The sequence below is a fragment of the Mytilus californianus genome, unplaced genomic scaffold (assembly GCF_021869535.1).
Source record: "Mytilus californianus isolate M0D057914Y unplaced genomic scaffold, xbMytCali1.0.p SCAF_18, whole genome shotgun sequence".
Lineage (NCBI taxonomy): Eukaryota > Metazoa > Mollusca > Bivalvia > Mytilida > Mytilidae > Mytilus > Mytilus californianus.
This window is the reverse complement of record NW_026262666.1, coordinates 8,581,075-8,605,564: the sequence shown is the minus strand read 5'-3', so window position 1 is coordinate 8,605,564 and position 24,490 is coordinate 8,581,075. Positions and strand designations below refer to the sequence as shown.

General features: G+C 30.3%; 1 protein-coding gene across 1 annotated transcript in view; it reads left to right on the top strand.

Moving 5' to 3' along the window:
* The window catches only part of LOC127726636 (zonadhesin-like), a 150,983-nt gene that overhangs the window by 45,646 nt on the left and 80,847 nt on the right, over positions 1 to 24,490 (top strand). The window contains exons 14-20 of the mRNA XM_052234057.1: positions 8,978 to 9,091; positions 16,817 to 16,930; positions 17,151 to 17,264; positions 17,823 to 17,936; positions 20,167 to 20,280; positions 22,993 to 23,106; positions 23,967 to 24,080. Of these exons, the coding sequence (XP_052090017.1) occupies positions 8,978 to 9,091; positions 16,817 to 16,930; positions 17,151 to 17,264; positions 17,823 to 17,936; positions 20,167 to 20,280; positions 22,993 to 23,106; positions 23,967 to 24,080 (798 nt within the window). The remainder of the gene's footprint in view (positions 1 to 8,977; positions 9,092 to 16,816; positions 16,931 to 17,150; positions 17,265 to 17,822; positions 17,937 to 20,166; positions 20,281 to 22,992; positions 23,107 to 23,966; positions 24,081 to 24,490) is intronic.

Genomic DNA, 24,490 nt, shown 5'->3' with positions numbered 1-24,490 from the left:
ATGGAGCCAAATGTAAAGATAAAGTTAATGGCTACATGTGTATATGTCCAGCTGGTTACAAAGGAAAGCGATGTGAAATAGGTACATTCTTGGAGTTTTGTCGTCTTCCGATATATAAGTTAAACGTTTAGGACATTTTCATATTTCGACAATAAATGTCTATTCATTGATTCTAGTGGCCACAATATATTAAACAAAATCAAAACCTTATAGAAACGTTCAAAAGCTTACAAACCAAATATGACATAAATATAGCCAAATCTGATCAAGGAATACGAGTTTTGCTTGTAAAAGATTTATTCCTTGATTTATTATTTGTATGATTTAAACCTTTTTGACACCAAAAGTAACTCGAAAATATCAAATATCATATGAAAATAGATTTAAACGATTCAATTGTATATTATGGAAACTCAAAACTTTAAGAGTATCTTGTGCAATATTATGCTTTTTAACTTATCCTTCGGTCACGGGTGTCTAGTAAATGACGTACAGGTCGATGTTAAGTATTTCAGAATTTGAAACTTGCCTTGTTCTATAAAAAAATCATTACAAAATAAGTATTCAGCTTTGTTGTATTTTTGTAAACTGTAATATCTGAAATAATTGACATGCAGTGTTCATATTTCAGATATAAATGAATGTCTACCAAATCCATGCAAGCATGGCGCTGAATGTAAAGATAAAGTGAACGGTTACAGCTGCACGTGTCCCCCAGGTTACAAAGGAAAAAACTGTGAAATAGGTATACTGTCAGATTAAAATAAAATTTCTTTATTTTTATATATGATTTAAGTGTTGGAAATCTGTTTTCTTAGAAAAAATATATAAAACAAGGCAGAAGAGACTAAGGGGGCAACAAAACCCATATTTCGAAGACAAACAACCAAAACTTTTAACTTTTAGAATTTCAAAGGTAATTATTGCTTAGTTGTAACTGTCTTCATTTGTTATCCGTTTCATTTTAGATATAGATGATTGTCGTCTACATCAATGCAAGAATGGAGCCAAATGTAAAGATAAAGTTAATGGCTACATGTGTATATGTCCAGCTGGTTACAAAGGAAAGCGATGTGAAATAGGTACATTTTTGGAGTTTTGTCGTCTTCCGATATATAAGTTAAACGTTTAGGACATTTTCATATTTCGACAATAAATGTCTATTCATTGATTCTAGTGGCCACAATATATTAAACAAAATCAAAACCTTATAGAAACGTTCAAAAGCTTACAAACCAAATATGACATAAATATAGCCAAATCTGATCAAGGAATACGAGTTTTGCTTGTAAAAGATTTATTCCTTAATTTATTATTTGTATGATTTAAACCTTTTTGACACCAAAAGTAATTTGAAAATATCAAATATCATATGAAAATAGATTTAAACGATTCAATTGTATATTATGGAAACTCAAAACTTTAAGAGTATCTTGTGCAATATTATGCTTTTTAACTTATCCTTCGGTCACGGGTGTCTAGTAAATGACGTACAGGTCGATGTTAAGTATTTCAAAATTTGAAACTTGCCTTGTTCTATAAAAAAATCATTACAAAATAAGTATTCAGCTTTGTTGTATTTTTGTAAACTGTAATATCTGAAATAATTGACATGCAGTGTTCATATTTCAGATATAAATGAATGTCTACCAAATCCATGCAAGCATGGCGCTGAATGTAAAGATAAAGTGAACGGTTACAGCTGCACGTGTCCCCCAGGTTACAAAGGAAAAAACTGTGAAATAGGTATACTGTCAGATTAAAATAAAATTTCTTTATTTTTATATATGATTTAAGTGTTGGAAATCTGTTTTCTTAGAAAAAATATATAAAACAAGGCAGAAGAGACTAAGGGGGCAACAAAACCCATATTTCGAAGACAAACAACCAAAACTTTTAACTTTTAGAATTTCAAAGGTAATTATTGCTTAGTTGTAACTGTCTTCATTTGTTATCCGTTTCATTTTAGATATAGATGATTGTCGTCTACATCAATGCAAGAATGGAGCCAAATGTAAAGATAAAGTTAATGGCTACATGTGTATATGTCCAGCTGGTTACAAAGGAAAGCGATGTGAAATAGGTACATTTTTGGAGTTTTGTCGTCTTCCGATATATAAGTTAAACGTTTAGGACATTTTCATATTTCGACAATAAATGTCTATTCATTGATTCTAGTGGCCACAATATATTAAACAAAATCAAAACCTTATAGAAACGTTCAAAAGCTTACAAACCAAATATGACATAAATATAGCCAAATCTGATCAAGGAATACGAGTTTTGCTTGTAAAAGATTTATTCCTTAATTTATTATTTGTATGATTTAAACCTTTTTGACACCAAAAGTAATTTGAAAATATCAAATATCATATGAAAATAGATTTAAACGATTCAATTGTATATTATGGATACTCAAAACTTTAAGAGTATCTTGTGCAATATTATGCTTTTTAACTTATCCTTCGGTCACGGGTGTCTAGTAAATGACGTACAGGTCGATGTTAAGTATTTCAGAATTTGAAACTTGCCTTGTTCTATAAAAAAATCATTACAAAATAAGTATTCAGCTTTGTTGTATTTTTGTAAACTGTTATATCTGAAATAATTGACATGCAGTGTTCATATTTCAGATATAAATGAATGTCTACCAAATCCATGCAAGCATGGCGCTGAATGTAAAGATAAAGTGAACGGTTACAGCTGCGCGTGTCCCCCAGGTTACAAAGGAAAAAACTGTGAAATAGGTATACTGTCAGATTAAAATAAAATTTCTTTATTTTTATATATGATTTAAGTGTTGGAAATCTGTTTTCTTAGAAAAAATATATAAAACAAGGCAGAAGAGACTAAGGGGGCAACAAAACCCATATTTCGAAGACAAACAACCAAAACTTTTAACTTTTAGAATTTCAAAGGTAATTATTGCTTAGTTGTAACTGTCTTCATTTGTTATTCGTTTCATTTTAGATATAAATGATTGTCGTCTACATCAATGCAAGAATGGAGCCAAATGTAAAGATAAAGTTAATGGCTACATGTGTATATGTCCAGCTGGTTACAAAGGAAAGCGATGTGAAATAGGTACATTTTTGGAGTTTTGTCGTCTTCCGATATATAAGTTAAACGTTTAGGACATTTTCATATTTTGACAATAAATGTCTATTCATTGATTATAGTGGCCACAATATATTAAACAAAATCAAAACCTTATAGAAACGTTCAAAAGCTTACAAACCAAATATGACATAAATATAGCCAAACCTGATCAAGGAATACGAGTTTTGCTTGTAAAAGATTTATTCCTTGATTTATTATTTGTATGATTTAAACCTTTTTGACACCAAAAGTAACTCGAAAATATCAAATATCATATGAAAATAGATTTAAACGATTCAATTGTATATTATGGAAACTCAAAACTTTAAGAGTATCTTGTGCAATATTATGCTTTTTAACTTATCCTTCGGTCACGGGTGTCTAGTAAATGACGTACAGGTCGATGTTAAGTATTTCAGAATTTGAAACTTGCCTTGTTCTATAAAAAAATCATTACAAAATAAGTATTCAGCTTTGTTGTATTTTTGTAAACTGTAATATCTGAAATAATTGACATGCAGTGTTCATATTTCAGATATAAATGAATGTCTACCAAATCCATGCAAGCATGGCGCTGAATGTAAAGATAAAGTGAACGGTTACAGCTGCACGTGTCCCCCAGGTTACAAAGGAAAAAACTGTGAAATAGGTATACTGTCAGATTAAAATAAAATTTCTTTATTTTTATATATGATTTAAGTGTTGGAAATCTGTTTTCTTAGAAAAAATATATAAAACAAGGCAGAAGAGACTAAGGGGGCAACAAAACCCATATTTCGAAGACAAACAACCAAAACTTTTAACTTTTAGAATTTCAAAGGTAATTATTGCTTAGTTGTAACTGTCTTCATTTGTTATTCGTTTCATTTTAGATATAAATGATTGTCGTCTACATCAATGCAAGAATGGAGCCAAATGTAAAGATAAAGTTAATGGCTACATGTGTATATGTCCAGCTGGTTACAAAGGAAAGCGATGTGAAATAGGTACATTTTTGGAGTTTTGTCGTCTTCCGATATATAAGTTAAACGTTTAGGACATTTTCATATTTTGACAATAAATGTCTATTCATTGATTATAGTGGCCACAATATATTAAACAAAATCAAAACCTTATAGAAACGTTCAAAAGCTTACAAACCAAATATGACATAAATATAGCCAAACCTGATCAAGGAATACGAGTTTTGCTTGTAAAAGATTTATTCCTTGATTTATTATTTGTATGATTTAAACCTTTTTGACACCAAAAGTAACTCGAAAATATCAAATATCATATGAAAATAGATTTAAACGATTCAATTGTATATTATGGAAACTCAAAACTTTAAGAGTATCTTGTGCAATATTATGCTTTTTAACTTATCCTTCGGTCACGGGTGTCTAGTAAATGACGTACAGGTCGATGTTAAGTATTTCAGAATTTGAAACTTGCCTTGTTCTATAAAAAAATCATTACAAAATAAGTATTCAGCTTTGTTGTATTTTTGTAAACTGTAATATCTGAAATAATTGACATGCAGTGTTCATATTTCAGATATAAATGAATGTCTACCAAATCCATGCAAGCATGGCGCTGAATGTAAAGATAAAGTGAACGGTTACAGCTGCACGTGTCCCCCAGGTTACAAAGGAAAAAACTGTGAAATAGGTATACTGTCAGATTAAAATAAAATTTCTTTATTTTTATATATGATTTAAGTGTTGGAAATCTGTTTTCTTAGAAAAAATATATAAAACAAGGCAGAAGAGACTAAGGGGGCAACAAAACCCATATTTCGAAGACAAACAACCAAAACTTTTAACTTTTAGAATTTCAAAGATAATTATTGCTTAGTTGTAACTGTCTTCATTTGTTATCCGTTTCATTTTAGATATAGATGATTGTCGTCTACATCAATGCAAGAATGGAGCCAAATGTAAAGATAAAGTTAATGGATACATGTGTATATGTCCAGCTGGTTACAAAGGAAAGCGATGTGAAATAGGTACATTTTTGGAGTTTTGTCGTCTTCCGATATATAAGTTAAACGTTTAGGACATTTTCATATTTCGACAATAAATGTCTATTCATTGATTCTAGTGGCCACAATATATTAAACAAAATCAAAACCTTATAGAAACGTTCAAAAGCTTACAAACCAAATATGACATAAATATAGCCAAATCTGATCAAGGAATACGAGTTTTGCTTGTAAAAGATTTATTCCTTGATTTATTATTTGTATGATTTAAACCTTTTTGACACCAAAAGTAACTCGAAAATATCAAATATCATATGAAAATAGATTTAAACGATTCAATTGTATATTATGGAAACTCAAAACTTTAAGAGTATCTTGTGCAATATTATGCTTTTTAACTTATCCTTCGGTCACGGGTGTCTAGTAAATGACGTACAGGTCGATGTTAAGTATTTCAGAATTTGAAACTTGCCTTGTTCTATAAAAAAATCATTACAAAATAAGTATTCAGCTTTGTTGTATTTTTGTAAACTGTAATATCTGAAATAATTGACATGCAGTGTTCATATTTCAGATATAAATGAATGTCTACCAAATCCATGCAAGCATGGCGCTGAATGTAAAGATAAAGTGAACGGTTACAGCTGCACGTGTCCCCCAGGTTACAAAGGAAAAAACTGTGAAATAGGTATACTGTCAGATTAAAATAAAATTTCTTTATTTTTATATATGATTTAAGTGTTGGAAATCTGTTTTCTTAGAAAAAATATATAAAACAAGGCAGAAGAGACTAAGGGGGCAACAAAACCCATATTTCGAAGACAAACAACCAAAACTTTTAACTTTTAGAATTTCAAAGATAATTATTGCTTAGTTGTAACTGTCTTCATTTGTTATCCGTTTCATTTTAGATATAGATGATTGTCGTCTACATCAATGCAAGAATGGAGCCAAATGTAAAGATAAAGTTAATGGCTACATGTGTATATGTCCAGCTGGTTACAAAGGAAAGCGATGTGAAATAGGTACATTTTTGGAGTTTTGTCGTCTTCCGATATATAAGTTAAACGTTTAGGACATTTTCATATTTCGACAATAAATGTCTATTCATTGATTCTAGTGGCCACAATATATTAAACAAAATCAAAACCTTATAGAAACGTTCAAAAGCTTACAAACCAAATATGACATAAATATAGCCAAATCTGATCAAGGAATACGAGTTTTGCTTGTAAAAGATTTATTCCTTGATTTATTATTTGTATGATTTAAACCTTTTTGACACCAAAAGTAACTCGAAAATATCAAATATCATATGAAAATAGATTTAAACGATTCAATTGTATATTATGGAAACTCAAAACTTTAAGAGTATCTTGTGCAATATTATGCTTTTTAACTTATCCTTCGGTCACGGGTGTCTAGTAAATGACGTACAGGTCGATGTTAAGTATTTCAGAATTTGAAACTTGCCTTGTTCTATAAAAAAATCATTACAAAATAAGTATTCAGCTTTGTTGTATTTTTGTAAACTGTAATATCTGAAATAATTGACATGCAGTGTTCATATTTCAGATATAAATGAATGTCTACCAAATCCATGCAAGCATGGCGCTGAATGTAAAGATAAAGTGAACGGTTACAGCTGCACGTGTCCCCCAGGTTACAAAGGAAAAAACTGTGAAATAGGTATACTGTCTGATTAAAATAAAATTTCTTTATTTTTATATATGATTTAAGTGTTGGAAATCTGTTTTCTTAGAAAAAATATATAAAACAAGGCAGAAGAGACTAAGGGGGCAACAAAACCCATATTTCGAAGACAAACAACCAAAACTTTTAACTTTTAGAATTTCAAAGATAATTATTGCTTAGTTGTAACTGTCTTCATTTGTTATCCGTTTCATTTTAGATATAGATGATTGTCGTCTACATCAATGCAAGAATGGAGCCAAATGTAAAGATAAAGTTAATGGCTACATGTGTATATGTCCAGCTGGTTACAAAGGAAAGCGATGTGAAATAGGTACATTTTTGGAGTTTTGTCGTCTTCCGATATATAAGTTAAACGTTTAGGACATTTTCATATTTCGACAATAAATGTCTATTCATTGATTCTAGTGGCCACAATATATTAAACAAAATCAAAACCTTATAGAAACGTTCAAAAGCTTACAAACCAAATATGACATAAATATAGCCAAATCTGATCAAGGAATACGAGTTTTGCTTGTAAAAGATTTATTCCTTGATTTATTATTTGTATGATTTAAACCTTTTTGACACCAAAAGTAACTCGAAAATATCAAATATCATATGAAAATAGATTTAAACGATTCAATTGTATATTATGGAAACTCAAAACTTTAAGAGTATCTTGTGCAATATTATGCTTTTTAACTTATCCTTCGGTCACGGGTGTCTAGTAAATGACGTACAGGTCGATGTTAAGTATTTCAGAATTTGAAACTTGCCTTGTTCTATAAAAAAATCATTACAAAATAAGTATTCAGCTTTGTTGTATTTTTGTAAACTGTAATATCTGAAATAATTGACATGCAGTGTTCATATTTCAGATATAAATGAATGTCTACCAAATCCATGCAAGCATGGCGCTGAATGTAAAGATAAAGTGAACGGTTACAGCTGCACGTGTCCCCCAGGTTACAAAGGAAAAAACTGTGAAATAGGTATACTGTCAGATTAAAATAAAATTTCTTTATTTTTATATATGATTTAAGTGTTGGAAATCTGTTTTCTTAGAAAAAATATATAAAACAAGGCAGAAGAGACTAAGGGGGCAACAAAACCCATATTTCGAAGACAAACAACCAAAACTTTTAACTTTTAGAATTTCAAAGGTAATTATTGCTTAGTTGTAACTGTCTTCATTTGTTATCCGTTTCATTTTAGATATAGATGATTGTCGTCTACATCAATGCAAGAATGGAGCCAAATGTAAAGATAAAGTTAATGGCTACATGTGTATATGTCCAGCTGGTTACAAAGGAAAGCGATGTGAAATAGGTACATTTTTGGAGTTTTGTCGTCTTCCGAAATATAAGTTAAACGTTTAGGACATTTTCATATTTCGACAATAAATGTCTATTAATTGATTCTAGTGGCCACAATATATTAAACAAAATCAAAACCTTATAGAAACGTTCAAAAGCTTACAAACAACATATGACATAAATATAGCCAAATCTGATCAAGGAATACGAGTTTTGCTTGTAAAAGATTTATTCCTTGATTTTATTATTTGTATGATTTAAACCTTTTTGACACTAAAAGTAACTCGAAAATATCAAATATCATATGAAAATAGATTTAAACGATTCAATTGTATATTATGGAAACTCAAAACTTTAAGAGTATCTTGTGCAATATTATGCTTTTTAACTTATCCTTCGGTCACGGGTGTCTAGTAAATGACGTACAGGTCGATGTTAAGTATTTCAGAATTTGAAACTTGCCTTGTTCTATAAAAAAATCATTACAAAATAAGTATTCAGCTTTGTTGTATTTTTGTAAACTGTAATATCTGAAATAATTGACATGCAGTGTTCATATTTCAGATATAAATGAATGTCTACCAAATCCATGCAAGCATGGCGCTGAATGTAAAGATAAAGTGAACGGTTACAGCTGCACGTGTCCCCCAGGTTACAAAGGAAAAAACTGTGAAATAGGTATGCTGTCAGATTAGAATAAAATTTCTTTATTTAAAAATATGACTGAAACGTTGGAAATCTGTTTTCTTAGAAAAAATATGTAAAACAAGGCAGAAGAGACTAAGGGGGCAACAAAACCCATATTTCGAAGACAAACAGCCAAAACTTTATATTTTAGACTGTCATTGATAGTAATTGCTAATGGGGTAACTGTCTTCATTTGTTATCCGTTTCATTTTAGATATAGATGATTGTCGTCTACATCAATGCAAGAATGGAGCCAAATGTAAAGATAAAGTTAATGGCTACATGTGTATATGTCCAGCTGGTTACAAAGGAAAACGATGTGAAATAGGTACATTTTTGGAGTTTTGTCGTCTTCCGATATATAAGTTAAGGTAGATAGGGTGTCTTCCTCCATCTTGGATTTTGAAATACCAGAAAACAATCGGTCTAGATCTTTAATAAAAGGTGCAAATTTTGAGAGTAGTAGGTAATTCATGTGTAAGAATTTTCATTTCAATATAGAAAATGACATATTTTATCATATTTTTGGTTGTATTTTACAAAAAACCAGAATACTTTTGCTTGATTCTATTTTTTTCCAACTTTGCCACATAAGGGGAGGCAACTCAAATGTAAGGGCAGATAATTCAGATAGAGCTACTTTTACAATAGAATGTTTTAGGAATTTACCTATTTTATTATGTAGCAAGAAAACGGGTCCCGTGATCCCATTTTTTCTTTTATTTATCTGAAAGCATACTATTAGAGCTATCTTCTCTTATATTATCTCAAAATTCTATGGTGTAGTTTTCGTTTTATGGCAGAAAATTGGGTTTTCCATGCATAATCTATACAAAATCTGTCAATTTTGCACAACCTGTAGCGTGAAAATAAGCCCCGTGACCCATTCTTTTTATTAATTTTTTTTAAAAAGCATGATATAAACTACATTTTGTAAAATTATTAAAAAAATCTATGGATTATAATTCAGACACCCATTTACCTAAAACGTTTAGGACATTTTCATATTTCGACAATAAATGTCTATTCATTGATTTTAGTGGCCACAATATATTAAACAAAATCAAAACCTAATAGAAACGTTGAAAAGCTAATCAAACTAAATATGACATAAAATATAGCCAAATCTGATCAAGGAATACGAGTTTTGCTTGAAAGAGATTTATTCCCTTATTTAGCATTTGTATGATTTAAACCTTTTTGACACCAAAAGTAACTCGAAAATATCAAATATCATATGAAAATAGATTTAACGATTCAATTGTGTATTATGGAAACTCAAAACTTTAAGAGTATCTTGTGCAATATTATGCTTTTTAACTTATCCTTCGGTCACAGGTGTCTAGTAAATGACGTACAGGTCGATGTTAAGTATTTCAGAATTTGAAACTTGCCTTGTTCTATAAAAAATCATTACAAAATAAGTATTCAGCTTTGTTGTATTTTTGTAAACTGTAATATCTGAAATAATTGACATGCAGTGTTCATATTTCAGATATAAATGAATGTCTACCAAATCCATGCAAGCATGGCGCTGAATGTAAAGATAAAGTGAACGGTTACAGCTGCACGTGTCCCCCAGGTTACAAAGGAAAAAACTGTGAAATAGGTATGCTGTCAGATTAGAATAAAATTTCTTTATTTAAAAATATGACTGAAACGTTGGAAATCTGTTTTCTTAGAAAAAATATGTAAAACAAGGCAGAAGAGACTAAGGGGGCAACAAAACCCATATTTCGAAGACAAACAGCCAAAACTTTATATTTTAGACTGTCATTGATAGTAATTGCTAATGGGGTAACTGTCTTCATTTGTTATCCGTTTCATTTTAGATATAGATGATTGTCGTCTACATCAATGCAAGAATGAAGCCAAATGTAAAGATAAAGTTAATGGCTACATGTGTATATGTCCAGCTGGTTACAAAGGAAAACGATGTGAAATAGGTACATTTTTGGAGTTTTGTCGTCTTCCGATATATAAGTTAAGGTAGATAGGGTGTCTTCCTCCATCTTGGATTTTGAAATACCAGAAAACAATCGGTCTAGGTCTTTAATAAAAGGTGCAAATTTTGAGAGTAGTAGGTAATTCATGTGTAAGAATTTTCATTTCAATATAGAAAATGACATATTTTATCATATTTTTGGTTGTATTTTACAAAAAACCAGAATACTTTTGCTTGATTCTATTTTTTTCCAACTTTGCCACATAAGGGGAGGCAACTCAAATGTAAGGGCAGATAATTCAGATAGAGCTACTTTTACAATAGAATGTTTTAGGAATTTACCTATTTTATTATGTAGCAAGAAAACGGGTCCCGTGATCCCATTTTTTCTTTTATTTATCTGAAAGCATACTATTAGAGCTATCTTCTCTTATATTATCTCAAAATTCTATGGTGTAGTTTTCGTTTTATGGCAGAAAATTGGGTTTTCCATGCATAATCTATACAAAATCTGTCAATTTTGCACAACCTGTAGCGTGAAAATAAGCCCCGTGACCCATTCTTTTTATTAATTTTTTTTAAAAAGCATGATATAAACTACATTTTGTAAAATTATTAAAAAAATCTATGGATTATATTTCAGACACCCATTTACCTAAAACGTTTAGGACATTTTCATATTTCGACAATAAATGTCTATTCATTGATTTTAGTGGCCACAATATATTAAACAAAATCAAAACCTAATAGAAACGTTGAAAAGCTAATCAAACTAAATATGACATAAAATATAGCCAAATCTGATCAAGGAATACGAGTTTTGCTTGAAAGAGATTTATTCCCTTATTTAGCATTTGTATGATTTAAACCTTTTTGACACCAAAAGTAACTCGAAAATATCAAATATCATATAAAAATAGATTTAAACGATTCAATTGTGTATTATGGAAACTCAAAACTTTAAGAGTATCTTGTGCAAAATTATGCTTTTTAACTTATCCTTCGGTCATGGGAGTCTAGTAAAAGACGTACAGGTCGATGTTAAGTATTTGAGAATTTGAAATTTTTTTTGCCTCTTTCTATAAAAACATTATTACAAAATAAGTATTCAGCTTTGTTGTATTTTTGTAAACTGTAATATCTGAAATATGTGACATGCGGTATTCATTTTTCAGATATAAATGAATGTCTACCAAATCCATGCAAGCATGGCGCTGAATGTAAAGATAAAGTGAACGGTTACAGCTGCACGTGTCCCCCAGGTTACAAAGGAAAAAACTGTGAAATAGGTATGCTGTCAGATTAGAATAAAATTTCTTTATTTAAAAATATGATTGAAGAGAGTAAGGGGGCAACAAAGCCCATATTTCGAAGACAAACAGCCAAAACTTTATATTTTAGACTTTTTTTGATAGTTATTGCTCAAGGGTAACTGTCTTCATTTGTTATCCGTTTCATTTTAGATATAGATGATTGTCGTCTACATCAATGCAAGAATGGAGCCAAATGTAAAGATAAAGTTAATGGCTACATGTGTATATGTCCAGCTGGTTACAAAGGAAAGCGATGTGAAATAGGTACATTTTTGGAGTTTTGTCGTCTTCCGATATATAAGATAAACGTTTAGGACATTTTCATATTTCGACAATAAATGTCTATTCATTGATTCTATTGGCCACAATATATTAAACAAAATCAAAACCTAATAGAAACGTTGAAAAGCTAATCAAACTAAATATGACATAAAATTTAGCCAAATCTGATCAAGGAATACGAGTTTTGCTTGAAAGAGATTTATTCCTTAATTTAGCATTTGTATGATTTAAACCTTTTTGACACCAAAAGTAACTCGAAAATATCAAATATCATATGAAAATAGATTTAAATAATTCAATTGTATATTATGGAAACTCAAAACTTTAAGAGTATCTTGTGCAAAATTATGCTTTTTAACTTATCCTTCGGTCATGGGAGTCTAGTAAATGACGTACAGGTCGATGTTAAGTATGTTTAGAATTTGAAATTTTTTTTGCCTCTTTCTATAAAAACATTATTACAAAATAAGTATTCAGCTTTGTTGTATTTTTGTAAACTGTAATATCTGAAATATGTGACATGCGGTATTCATATTTCAGATATATATGAATGTCTACCAAATCCATGCAAGCATGGCGCTGAATGTAAAGATAAAGTGAACGGTTACAGCTGCACGTGTCCCCCAGGTTACAAAGGAAAAAACTGTGAGAAAGGTATGCTTCCAGATTAGAATAAAATTTCTTTATTTAGATAAATGATTTAAGTGTTGGAAATCTGTTTTCTTAGAAAAATATGTAAAACAAGGCAGAAGAGACAAAGGAGGCAACAAAACCCATATTTCGAAGACAAACAGCCAAAACTTTATATTTCAGACTTTCAAAGATAGTAATTGCCAGGGGTAACTGTCTTTATTTGTTATCCGTTTCATTTTAGATATAGATGATTGTCGTCTACATCAATGCAAGAATGGAGCCAAATGTAAAGATAAAGTTAATGGCTACATGTGTATATGTCCAGCTGGTTACAAAGGAAAGCGCTGTGAAATAGGTACATTTTTGGAGTTTTGTCGTCTTCCGATATATAAGTTAAACGTTTAGGACATTTTCATATTTCGACAATAAATGTCTATTCATTGATTCTAGTGGCCACCATATATTAAACAAAACCAAAACCTAATAGAAACGTTGAAAAGCTTACAAACCAAATATGACCTAAAATATAGCCAAATCTGATCAAGGAATACGAGTTTTGCTTGAGGAAGATATATTACTTAATTTAGTATTTGTATAATTTCATCTTTTTTGACACAAAAAATAACTCAAAAATATTAAATATCATATGAAAATAGATTTAAACGATTCAATTGTATATTATGGAAACTCAAAACCTTAAGAATATCTTGTGCAAAATTATGCTTTTTAACTTATCCTTCGGTCATGGGAGTCTAGTAAATGACGTACAGGTCGATGTTAAGTATTCGAAATTTTTAAACTTTTTTTGCCTCTTTCTATGAAAACATTATTACAAAATAAGTATTCAGCTTTGATGTATTTTTGTAGACTGAAATATCTGAAATATTTGACATGCGGTATTTATATTTCAGATATAAATGAATGTCTACCAAATCCATGCAAGCATGGCGCTGAATGTAAAGATAAAGTGAACGGTTACAGCTGCACGTGTCCCCCAGGTTACAAAGGAAAAAACTGTGAGAAAGGTATGCTGCCAGATTAGAATGAAATTTCTTTATTTAAATAAATGATTTAAGTGTTGGAAATCTGTTTTCATAGAAAAATATGAAAAACAAGGCAGAAGAGACTAAGGGGGAAACAAAACCCATATTTCGAAGACAAACAGCCAAAACTTTATATTTTAGACTTTCAAAGGTAGTAATTACCAGGGGTAACTGTCTTTATTTGTTATCCGTTTCATTTTAGATATAGATGATTGTCGTCTACATCAATGCAAGAATGGAGCCAAATGTAAAGATAAAGTTAATGGCTACATGTGTATATGTCCAGCTGGTTACAAAGGAAAGCGATGTGAAATAGGTACATTTTTGGAGTTTTGTCGTCTTCCGATATATAAGTTAAACGTTAAGGACATTTTCATATTTCGACAATAAATGTCTATTCATTGATTCTATTGGCCACCATATATTAAACAAAATCGAAACCTAATAGAAACGTTAAAAAGCTAATCAAACCAAATATGACCTAAAATATAGCCAAATCCGAACAAGGAATACGAGTTTTGCTAGAGGGAGATATATTCCTTAATTTAGTATTTGTATAATTTAAACCTTTTTGACACACAAAGAAACTGGAAAATATTAAATATCATATGAAAATAAATTTAAACGATTCAATTGTATATTATGGAAACTCAAAACTTTAAGAATATCTTGTGCAATATTATGCTTTTTAACTTATCCTTCGGTCATGGGTGTCTAGTAAATGACGTACAGGTCGATGTTAAGTATTTGAGAATTTGAAACTTTTTATGCCTCTTTCTATAAAAAAAATGATTACAAAATAAGCATTCAGCTGTGTTGTATTTTTGTAGACTGTAATATCTGAAATATTTGACATGCGGTATTCACATTTCAGATATAAATGAATGTCTACCAAATCCATGCAAGCATGGCGCTGAATGTAAAGATAAAGTGAACGGTTACAGCTGCACGTGTCCCCCAGGTTACAAAGGAAAAAACTGTGAGAAAGGTATGCTGTCAGATTAGAATAAAATTTCTTTATTTAAAAATATGATTGAAGAGAGTAAGGGGGCAACAAAGCCCATATTTCGAAGACAAACAGCCAAAACTTTATATTTTAGACTTTTTTTGATAGTTATTGCTCAAGGGTAACTGTCTTCATTTGTTATCCGTTTCATTTTAGATATAGATGATTGTCGTCTACATCAATGCAAGAATGGAGCCAAATGTAAAGATAAAGTTAATGGCTACATGTGTATATGTCCAGCTGGTTACAAAGGAAAGCGATGTGAAATAGGTACATTTTTGGAGTTTTGTCCTCTTCCGATATATAAGTTAAACGTTTAGGACATTTTCATATTTCGACAATAAATGTCTATTCATTGATTCTATTGGCCACAATATATTAAACAAAATCAAAACCTAATAGAAACGTTGAAAAGCTAATCAAACTAAATATGACATAAAATTTAGCCAAATCTGATCAAGGAATACGAGTTTTGCTTGAAAGAGATTTATTCCTTAATTTAGCATTTGTATGATTTAAACCTTTTTGACACCAAAAGTAACTCGAAAATATCAAATATCATATGAAAATAGATTTAAATAATTCAATTGTATATTATGGAAACTCAAAACTTTAAGAGTATCTTGTGCAAAATTATGCTTTTTAACTTATCCTTCGGTCATGGGAGTCTAGTAAATGACGTACAGGTCGATGTTAAGTATGTTTAGAATTTGAAATTTTTTTTGCCTCTTTCTATAAAAACATTATTACAAAATAAGTATTCAGCTTTGTTGTATTTTTGTAAACTGTAATATCTAAATATGTGACATGCGGTATTCATATTTCAGATATAAATGAATGTCTACCAAATCCATGCAAGCATGGCGCTGAATGTAAAGATAAAGTGAACGGTTACAGCTGCACGTGTCCCCCAGGTTACAAAGGAAAAAACTGTGAGAAAGGTATGCTTCCAGATTAGAATAAAATTTCTTTATTTAGATAAATGATTTAAGTGTTGGAAATCTGTTTTCTTAGAAAAATATGTAAAACAAGGCAGAAGAGACAAAGGAGGCAACAAAACCCATATTTCGAAGACAAACAGCCAAAACTTTATATTTCAGACTTTCAAAGATAGTAATTGCCAGGGGTAACTGTCTTTATTTGTTATCCGTTTCATTTTAGATATAGATGATTGTCGTCTACATCAATGCAAGAATGGAGCCAAATGTAAAGATAAAGTTAATGGCTACATGTGTATATGTCCAGCTGGTTACAAAGGAAAGCGATGTGAAATAGGTACATTTTTGGAGTTTTGTCGTCTTCCGATATATAAGTTAAACGTTTAGGACATTTTCATATTTCGACAATAAATGTCTATTCATTGATTCTAGTGGCCACCATATATTAAACAAAACCAAAACCTAATAGAAACGTTGAAAAGCTTACAAACCAAATATGACCTAAAATATAGCCAAATCCGATCAAGGAATACGAGTTTTGCTTGAGGGAGATATATTACTTAATTTAGTATTTGTATAATTTCATCTTTTTTGACACAAAAAATAACTCAAAAATATTAAATATCATATGAAAATAGATTTAAACGATTCAATTGTATATTATGGAAACTCAAAACCTTAAGAATATCTTGTGCAAAATTATGCTTTTTAACTTATCCTTCGGTCATGGGAGTCTAGTAAATGACGTACAGGTCGATGTTAAGTATTCGAAATTTTTAAACTTTTTTTGCCTCTTTCTATGAAAACATTATTACAAAATAAGTATTCAGCTTTGATGTATTTTTGTAGACTGAAATATCTGAAATATTTGACATGCGGTATTTATATTTCAGATATAAATGAATGTCTACCAAATCCATGCAAGCATGGCGCTGAATGTAAAGATAAAGTGAACGGTTACAGCTGCACGTGTCCCCCAGGTTACAAAGGAAAAAACTGTGAGAAAGGTATGCTGCCAGATTAGAATAAAATTTCTTTATTTAAATAAATGATTTAAGTGTTGGAAATCTGTTTTCATAGAAAAATATGAAAAACAAGGCAGAAGAGACTAAGGGGGAAACAAAACCCATATTTCGAAGACAAACAGCCAAAACTTTATATTTTAGACTTTCAAAGGTAGTAATTACCAGGGGTAACTGTCTTTATTTGTTATCCGTTTCATTTTAGATATAGATGATTGTCATCTACATCAATGCAAGAATGGAGCCAAATGTAAAGATAAAGTTAATGGCTACATGTGTATATGTCCAGCTGGTTACAAAGGAAAACGATGTGAAATAGGTACATTTTTGGAGTTTTTTCGTCTTCCGATATATAAGTTAAACGTTAAGGACATTTTCATATTTCGACAATAAATGTCTATTCATTGATTCTATTGGCCACCATATATTAAACAAAATCGAAACCTAATAGAAACGTTAAAAAGCTAATCAAACCAAATATGACCTAAAATATAGCCAAATCCGAACAAGGAATACGAGTTTTGCTAGAGGGAGATATATTCCTTAATTTAGTATTTGTATAATTTAAACCTTTTTGACACACAAAGAAACTAGAAAATATTAAATATCATATGAAAATAAATTTAAACGATTCAATTGTATAGTATGGAAACTCAAAACTTTAAGAATATCTTGTGCAATATTATGCTTTTTAACTTATCCTTCGGTCATGGGTGTCTAGTAAATGACGTACAGGTCGATGTTAAGTATTTGAGAATTTGAAACTTTTTATACCTCTTTCTATAAGAAAAATGATTACAAAATAAGCATTCAGCTGTGTTGTATTTTTGTAGACTGTAATATCTGAAATATTTGACATGCGGTATTCACATTTCAGATATAAATGAATGTCTACCAAATCCATGCAAGCATGGCGCTGAATGTAAAGATAAAGTGAACGGTTACAGCTGCACGTGTCCCCCAGGTTACAAAGGAAAAAACTGTGAGAAAGGTATGCTGTCAGATTAGAATAAAATTTCTTTATTAAAATAAATGATTTAAGTGTTGGAAATCTGTTTTCTTAGAAAAATATGAAACACAAGGCAGAAGAGACTAAGGGGGCAAGAAAACCCATATTTCGAAAACAAACAGCCAAAACTTTATATTTTAGAATTTCAAAGATATCAATTGCCTAGGGGTAACTGTCTTCATTTGTTATCCGTTTCATTTTAGATATAGATGATTGTCGTCTACATCAATGCAAGAATGGAGCCAAATGTAAAGATAAAGTTAATGGCTACATGTGTATATGTCCAGCTGGTTACAAAGGAAAGCGATGTGAAATAGGTACATTTTTGGAGTTGTGTCGTCTTCCGATATATAAGTTAAACGTTTAGGACATTTTCATATTTCGACAATAAATGTCTATTCATTGATTCTATTGGCCACAATATATTAAACAAAATCAAAACCTAATAGAAACGTTGAAAAGCTAATCAAACTAAATATGACATAAAATTTAGCCAAATCTGATCAAGGAATACGAGTTTTGCTTGAAAGAGATTTATTCCTTAATTTAGCATTTGTATGATTTAAACCTTTTTGACACCAAAAGTAACTCGAAAATATCAAATATCATATGAAAATAGATTTAAATAATTCAATTGTATATTATGGAAACTCAAAACTTTAAGAGTATCTTGTGCAAAATTATGCTTTTTAACTTATCCTTCGGTCATGGGAGTCTAGTAAATGACGTACAGGTCGATGTTAAGTATGTTTAGAATTTGAAATTTTTTTTGCCTCTTTCTATAAAAACATTATTACAAAATAAGTATTCAGCTTTGTTGTATTTTTGTAAACTGTAATATCTAAATATGTGACATGCGGTATTCATATTTCAGATATAAATGAATGTCTACCAAATCCATGCAAGCATGGCGCTGAATGTAAAGATAAAGTGAACGGTTACAGCTGCACGTGTCCCCCAGGTTACAAAGGAAAAAACTGTGAGAAAGGTATGCTTCCAGATTAGAATAAAATTTCTTTATTTAGATAAATGATTTAAGTGTTGGAAATCTGTTTTCTTAGAAAAATATGTAAAACAAGGCAGAAGAGACAAAGGAGGCAACAAAACCCATATTTCGAAGACAAACAGCCAAAACTTTATATTTCAGACTTTCAAAGATAGTAATTGCCAGGGGTAACTGTCTTTATTTGTTATCCGTTTCATTTTAGATATAGATGATTGTCGTCTACATCAATGCAAGAATGGAGCCAAATGTAAAGATAAAGTTAATGGCTACATGTGTATATGTCCAGCTGGTTACAAAGGAAAGCGATGTGAAATAGGTACATTTTTGGAGTTTTGTCGTCTTCCGATATATAAGTTAAACGTTTAGGACATTTTCATATTTCGACAATAAATGTCTATTCATTGATTCTAGTGGCCACCATATATTAAACAAAACCAAAACCTAATAGAAACGTTGAAAAGCTTACAAACCAAATATGACCTAAAATATAGCCAAATCCGATCAAGGAATACGAGTTTTGCTTGAGGGAGATATATTACTTAATTTAGTATTTGTATAATTTCATCTTTTTTGACACAAAAAATAACTCAAAAATATTAAATATCATATGAAAATAGATTTAAACGATTCAATTGTATATTATGGAAACTCAAAACCTTAAGAATATCTTGTGCAAAATTATGCTTTTTAACTTATCCTTCGGTCATGGGAGTCTAGTAAATGACGTACAGGTCGATGTTAAGTATTCGAAATTTTTAAACTTTTTTTGCCTCTTTCTATGAAAACATTATTACAAAATAAGTATTCAGCTTTGATGTATTTTTGTAGACTGAAATATCTGAAATATTTGACATGCGGTATTTATATTTCAGATATAAATGAATGTCTACCAAATCCATGCAAGCATGGCGCTGAATGTAAAGATAAAGTGAACGGTTACAGCTGCACGTGTCCCCCAGGTTACAAAGGAAAAAACTGTGAGAAAGGTATGCTGCCAGATTAGAATAAAATTTCTTTATTTAAATAAATGATTTAAGTGTTGGAAATCTGTTTTCATAGAAAAATATGAAAAACAAGGCAGAAGAGACTAAGGGGGAAACAAAACCCATATTTCGAAGACAAACAGCCAAAACTTTATATTTTAGACTTTCAAAGGTAGTAATTACCAGGGGTAACTGTCTTTATTTGTTATCCGTTTCATTTTAGATATAGATGATTGTCATCTACATCAATGCAAGAATGGAGCCAAATGTAAAGATAAAGTTAATGGCTACATGTGTATATGTCCAGCTGGTTACAAAGGAAAACGATGTGAAATAGGTACATTTTTGGAGTTTTGTCGTCTTCCGATATATAAGTTAAACGTTAAGGACATTTTCATATTTCGACAATAAATGTCTATTCATTGATTCTATTGGCCACCATATATTAAACAAAATCGAAACCTAATAGAAACGTTAAAAAGCTAATCAAACCAAATATGACCTAAAATATAGCCAAATCCGAACAAGGAATACGAGTTTTGCTAGAGGGAGATATATTCCTTAATTTAGTATTTGTATAATTTAAACCTTTTTGACACACAAAGAAACTAGAAAATATTAAATATCATATGAAAATAAATTTAAACGATTCAATTGTATAGTATGGAAACTCAAAACTTTAAGAATATCTTGTGCAATATTATGCTTTTTAACTTATCCTTCGGTCATGGGTGTCTAGTAAATGACGTACAGGTCGATGTTAAGTATTTGAGAATTTGAAACTTTTTATACCTCTTTCTATAAGAAAAATGATTACAAAATAAGCATTCAGCTGTGTTGTATTTTTGTAGACTGTAATATCTGAAATATTTGACATGCGGTATTCACATTTCAGATATAAATGAATGTCTACCAAATCCATGCAAGCATGGCGCTGAATGTAAAGATAAAGTGAACGGTTACAGCTGCACGTGTCCCCCAGGTTACAAAGGAAAAAACTGTGAGAAAGGTATGCTGTCAGATTAGAATAAAATTTCTTTATTAAAATAAATGATTTAAGTGTTGGAAATCTGTTTTCTTAGAAAAATATGAAACACAAGGCAGAAGAGACTAAGGGGGCAAGAAAACCCATATTTCGAAAACAAACAGCCAAAACTTTATATTTTAGAATTTCAAAGATATCAATTGCCTAGGGGTAACTGTCTTCATTTGTTATCCGTTTCATTTTAGATATAGATGATTGTCGTCTACATCAATGCAAGAATGGAGCCAAATGTAAAGATAAAGTTAATGGCTACATGTGTATATGTCCAGCTGGTTACAAAGGAAAGCGATGTGAAATAGGTACATTTTTGGAGTTGTGTCGTCTTCCGATATATAAGTTGAAAGTTTCGGACATTTTCATATTTCGACAATAAATGTCTATTCATTGATTCAATTGGCCACCATATATTAAACAAAATCAAAACCTTATAGAAACGTCCAAAAGCTTACAAACCAAATATGACCTAAAATAATGTCTATTATTCGATTGATTGTTTGATTGATTCTAGCATGTCTAATGGCCTCATTGATTCTAGTGGCCACAATATATTAAACAAAATCAAACCTAATAGAGACGTTGAAAGCTAATCAAACCCAATATGACCAAAAAAATAGCTATATCTGATCAAGGAATACGACTTTTGCTTGAAGGAAATATATTCCTTAATTTAGTATTTGTATAATTTAAACTTTTTTGACACAAAAAGTAACTCGAAAATATTAAATACCATCGGAAAATAAATTTAAACGATTCAATGATATATAATGGAAACTCCAAACTTTAAGAGTATCTTGTGCAATATTATGTTTTTTAACTTATGCTTCGGTCATGGGTGTCCAGTATATGACGTACGGGTCGATGTTAAGTATTTGAGAATTTGAAACATTTTTTGCCTCTTTCTACAAAAAAAATGGTTACAAAATAAGTATTCAGCTTTGTTGTATTTTTGTAAACTGTAATATCTGAAATATTTGACATGCGGTATTCATATTTCAGATATAAATGAATGTCTACCAAATCCATGCAAGCATGGCGCTGAATGTAAAGATAAAGTGAACGGTTACAGCTGCACGTGTCCCCCAGGTTACAAAGGAAAAAACTGTGAAATAGGTATGCTGTCAGATAAGATTAAAATTTCTTTATTTAAAAATATGATTTAAATGTTGGAAATCTGTTTTCTTAGAAAAAATATGAAAAACAAGGCAGAAGAGACTAAGGGGGCAACAAAACCCATATTTCGAAGACAAACAACCAAAACTTTTAACTTTTAGACTTTCGAAGATAGTAATTGCTTAGGTGTAGCTGTCTGCATTTGTTATCCGTTTCATTTTAGATATAGATGATTGTCGTCTACATCAATGCAAGAATGGAGCCAAATGTAAAGATAAAGTTAATGGCTACATGTGTATATGTCCAGCTGGTTATAAAGGAAAGCGATGTGAAATAGGTACATTTTTGGAGTTTTGTCGTCTTCCGATATATAAGTTAAACGTTTAGGACATTTTCATATTTTGACAATAAATGTCTATTCATTGATTCTAGCATGTCTAGTGGCCACAATATATTAAACAAAATCAAAACCCAATAGAAACTTTGAAAAGCTATTCAAACCAAATATAACCTAAAATATAGCCAAATCCGATCCGAGTTGTGCTTGAGGGAGATATATTCCTTAATTTAGTATTTGTATAATTTAAAACTTTTTGACACAAAAAGCAACTGGAAAAAATTAAATATCATATGAAAAAAAATTAAATTATTCAATTGTATATTATTGAAACTCAAAACTTTTAGAGTATCTTGTGCAATATTATGCTTTTTAACTTATCCTTCGGTCATGGGTGTCTAGTAAATGACGCAGAGGTCGATGTTAAGTTTTTGAGAATTTGGAAACTTTTTTGCCTCTTTCTAAAAAAAAATGATTACAAAATAAGTATTCAGCTTTGTTGTATTTTTGTAAACTGTAATATCTGAAATATTTGACATGCGGTATTCATATTTCAGATATAAATGAATGTCTACCAAATCCATGCAAGCATGGCGCTGAATGTAAAGATAAAGTGAACGGTTACAGCTGCACGTGTCCCCAAGGTTTCAAAGGAAAAAACTGTGAAATAGGTATGCTGTCAGATTAGAATAAAATTTCTTTATCTAAATATATGATTTAAGTGTTGAAAATCTGTTTTCTCCGAACAAAATATGAAGAATAAGGCAGAAAGGACTAAGGTGGCAAACAGTCAACACTTTTAACTTTAAAACTTTCAAAGAGAGTAATTGCTTAGAGGTAACTGTCTTCATTTATTATCCGTTTCATTTTAGATATAGATAATTGTCGCCTACATCAATGCAAGAATGTAGCCAAATATAAAGACAAAATTAATGGCTACATGTGTATATGTCCACCTGCTTACAAAGGAAGGCGATGTGAAATAGGCACATCTTTGGAGTTTTGTTGTCTTCCGATATATAAGTTAAACATTTATGACGTTTTCATCTTTCAAATTTCGACGAAGAATTTCTCTTCAGTGATTGTCGAGAACGAAATATTTGAAAATTTAAAATAATAAAATATAATAGAGCTTATTAAAGCAAAGAGGACATAAATAATAGCCAATTGCGGACAAAATATAAGAAATCTGCATGAAAGAGATATATTAAAAGAAACTATATATTAAAAATAATTTAATTTGAACCTTTTAGACCATAAAGTAGCTGGAATATTTTTAGTGGACAATTAATGGTATATTATTGAACCTTCAAAAGTTTTAAGTATCTTGTGCGACATTATTCTTTCTGAGTGATCATTTTATCGCAGATCACAATTTATAACGTACAGGTCGATTTTAAGTATTCAAGAATTTGAAACTTGCATTTTCTTGAAAAATAAATTACGAAACCAATTTTCAATAAGTTGTACTTTTGTATACTCTAACATGTGTAAGATTTGAAATAGTTGATATGTTATATATATATTTCAGATATAAATGAATGTCTGTCAAATCCATGCAAGCATGGAGCTCGATGCAAAGATAAAGTGAACGGTTACAGTTGCTCATGTCGCCTAGGTTACAAAGGGAAAAACTGTGAGATAGGTATGATATCAGATTAAAATAAAGATGTCTTAATGTCAAAATAGCATTTAAGAAAAGTAAATCTGCTTTCCTAGAAAAAGAATGATATACACAGGAGAAGAGACTAAAGTTGCAACAAAACGCATATTTCGAGAACAAACAGTCAACACTTAACTTTAAAAAAGAGTAATTTCTTAGGGGGAACTGACTTTGTTCGTCTCTGTAATAAAACTGACTTAAGTAGGATGTTTAGCTTTTCAATACTAGTACCTCATATCAAAAACCAAATATGATCAAATATACCTCATGTATTTTATCTACCTCATTATCCAGAAATCCAAATAACTATAAAGGAATAGAAATAAATACTTTTTTCTGTGATTGGTTTTTAATCAGATATTATTTAAAATGGATAAATGGTATCCTTTGTG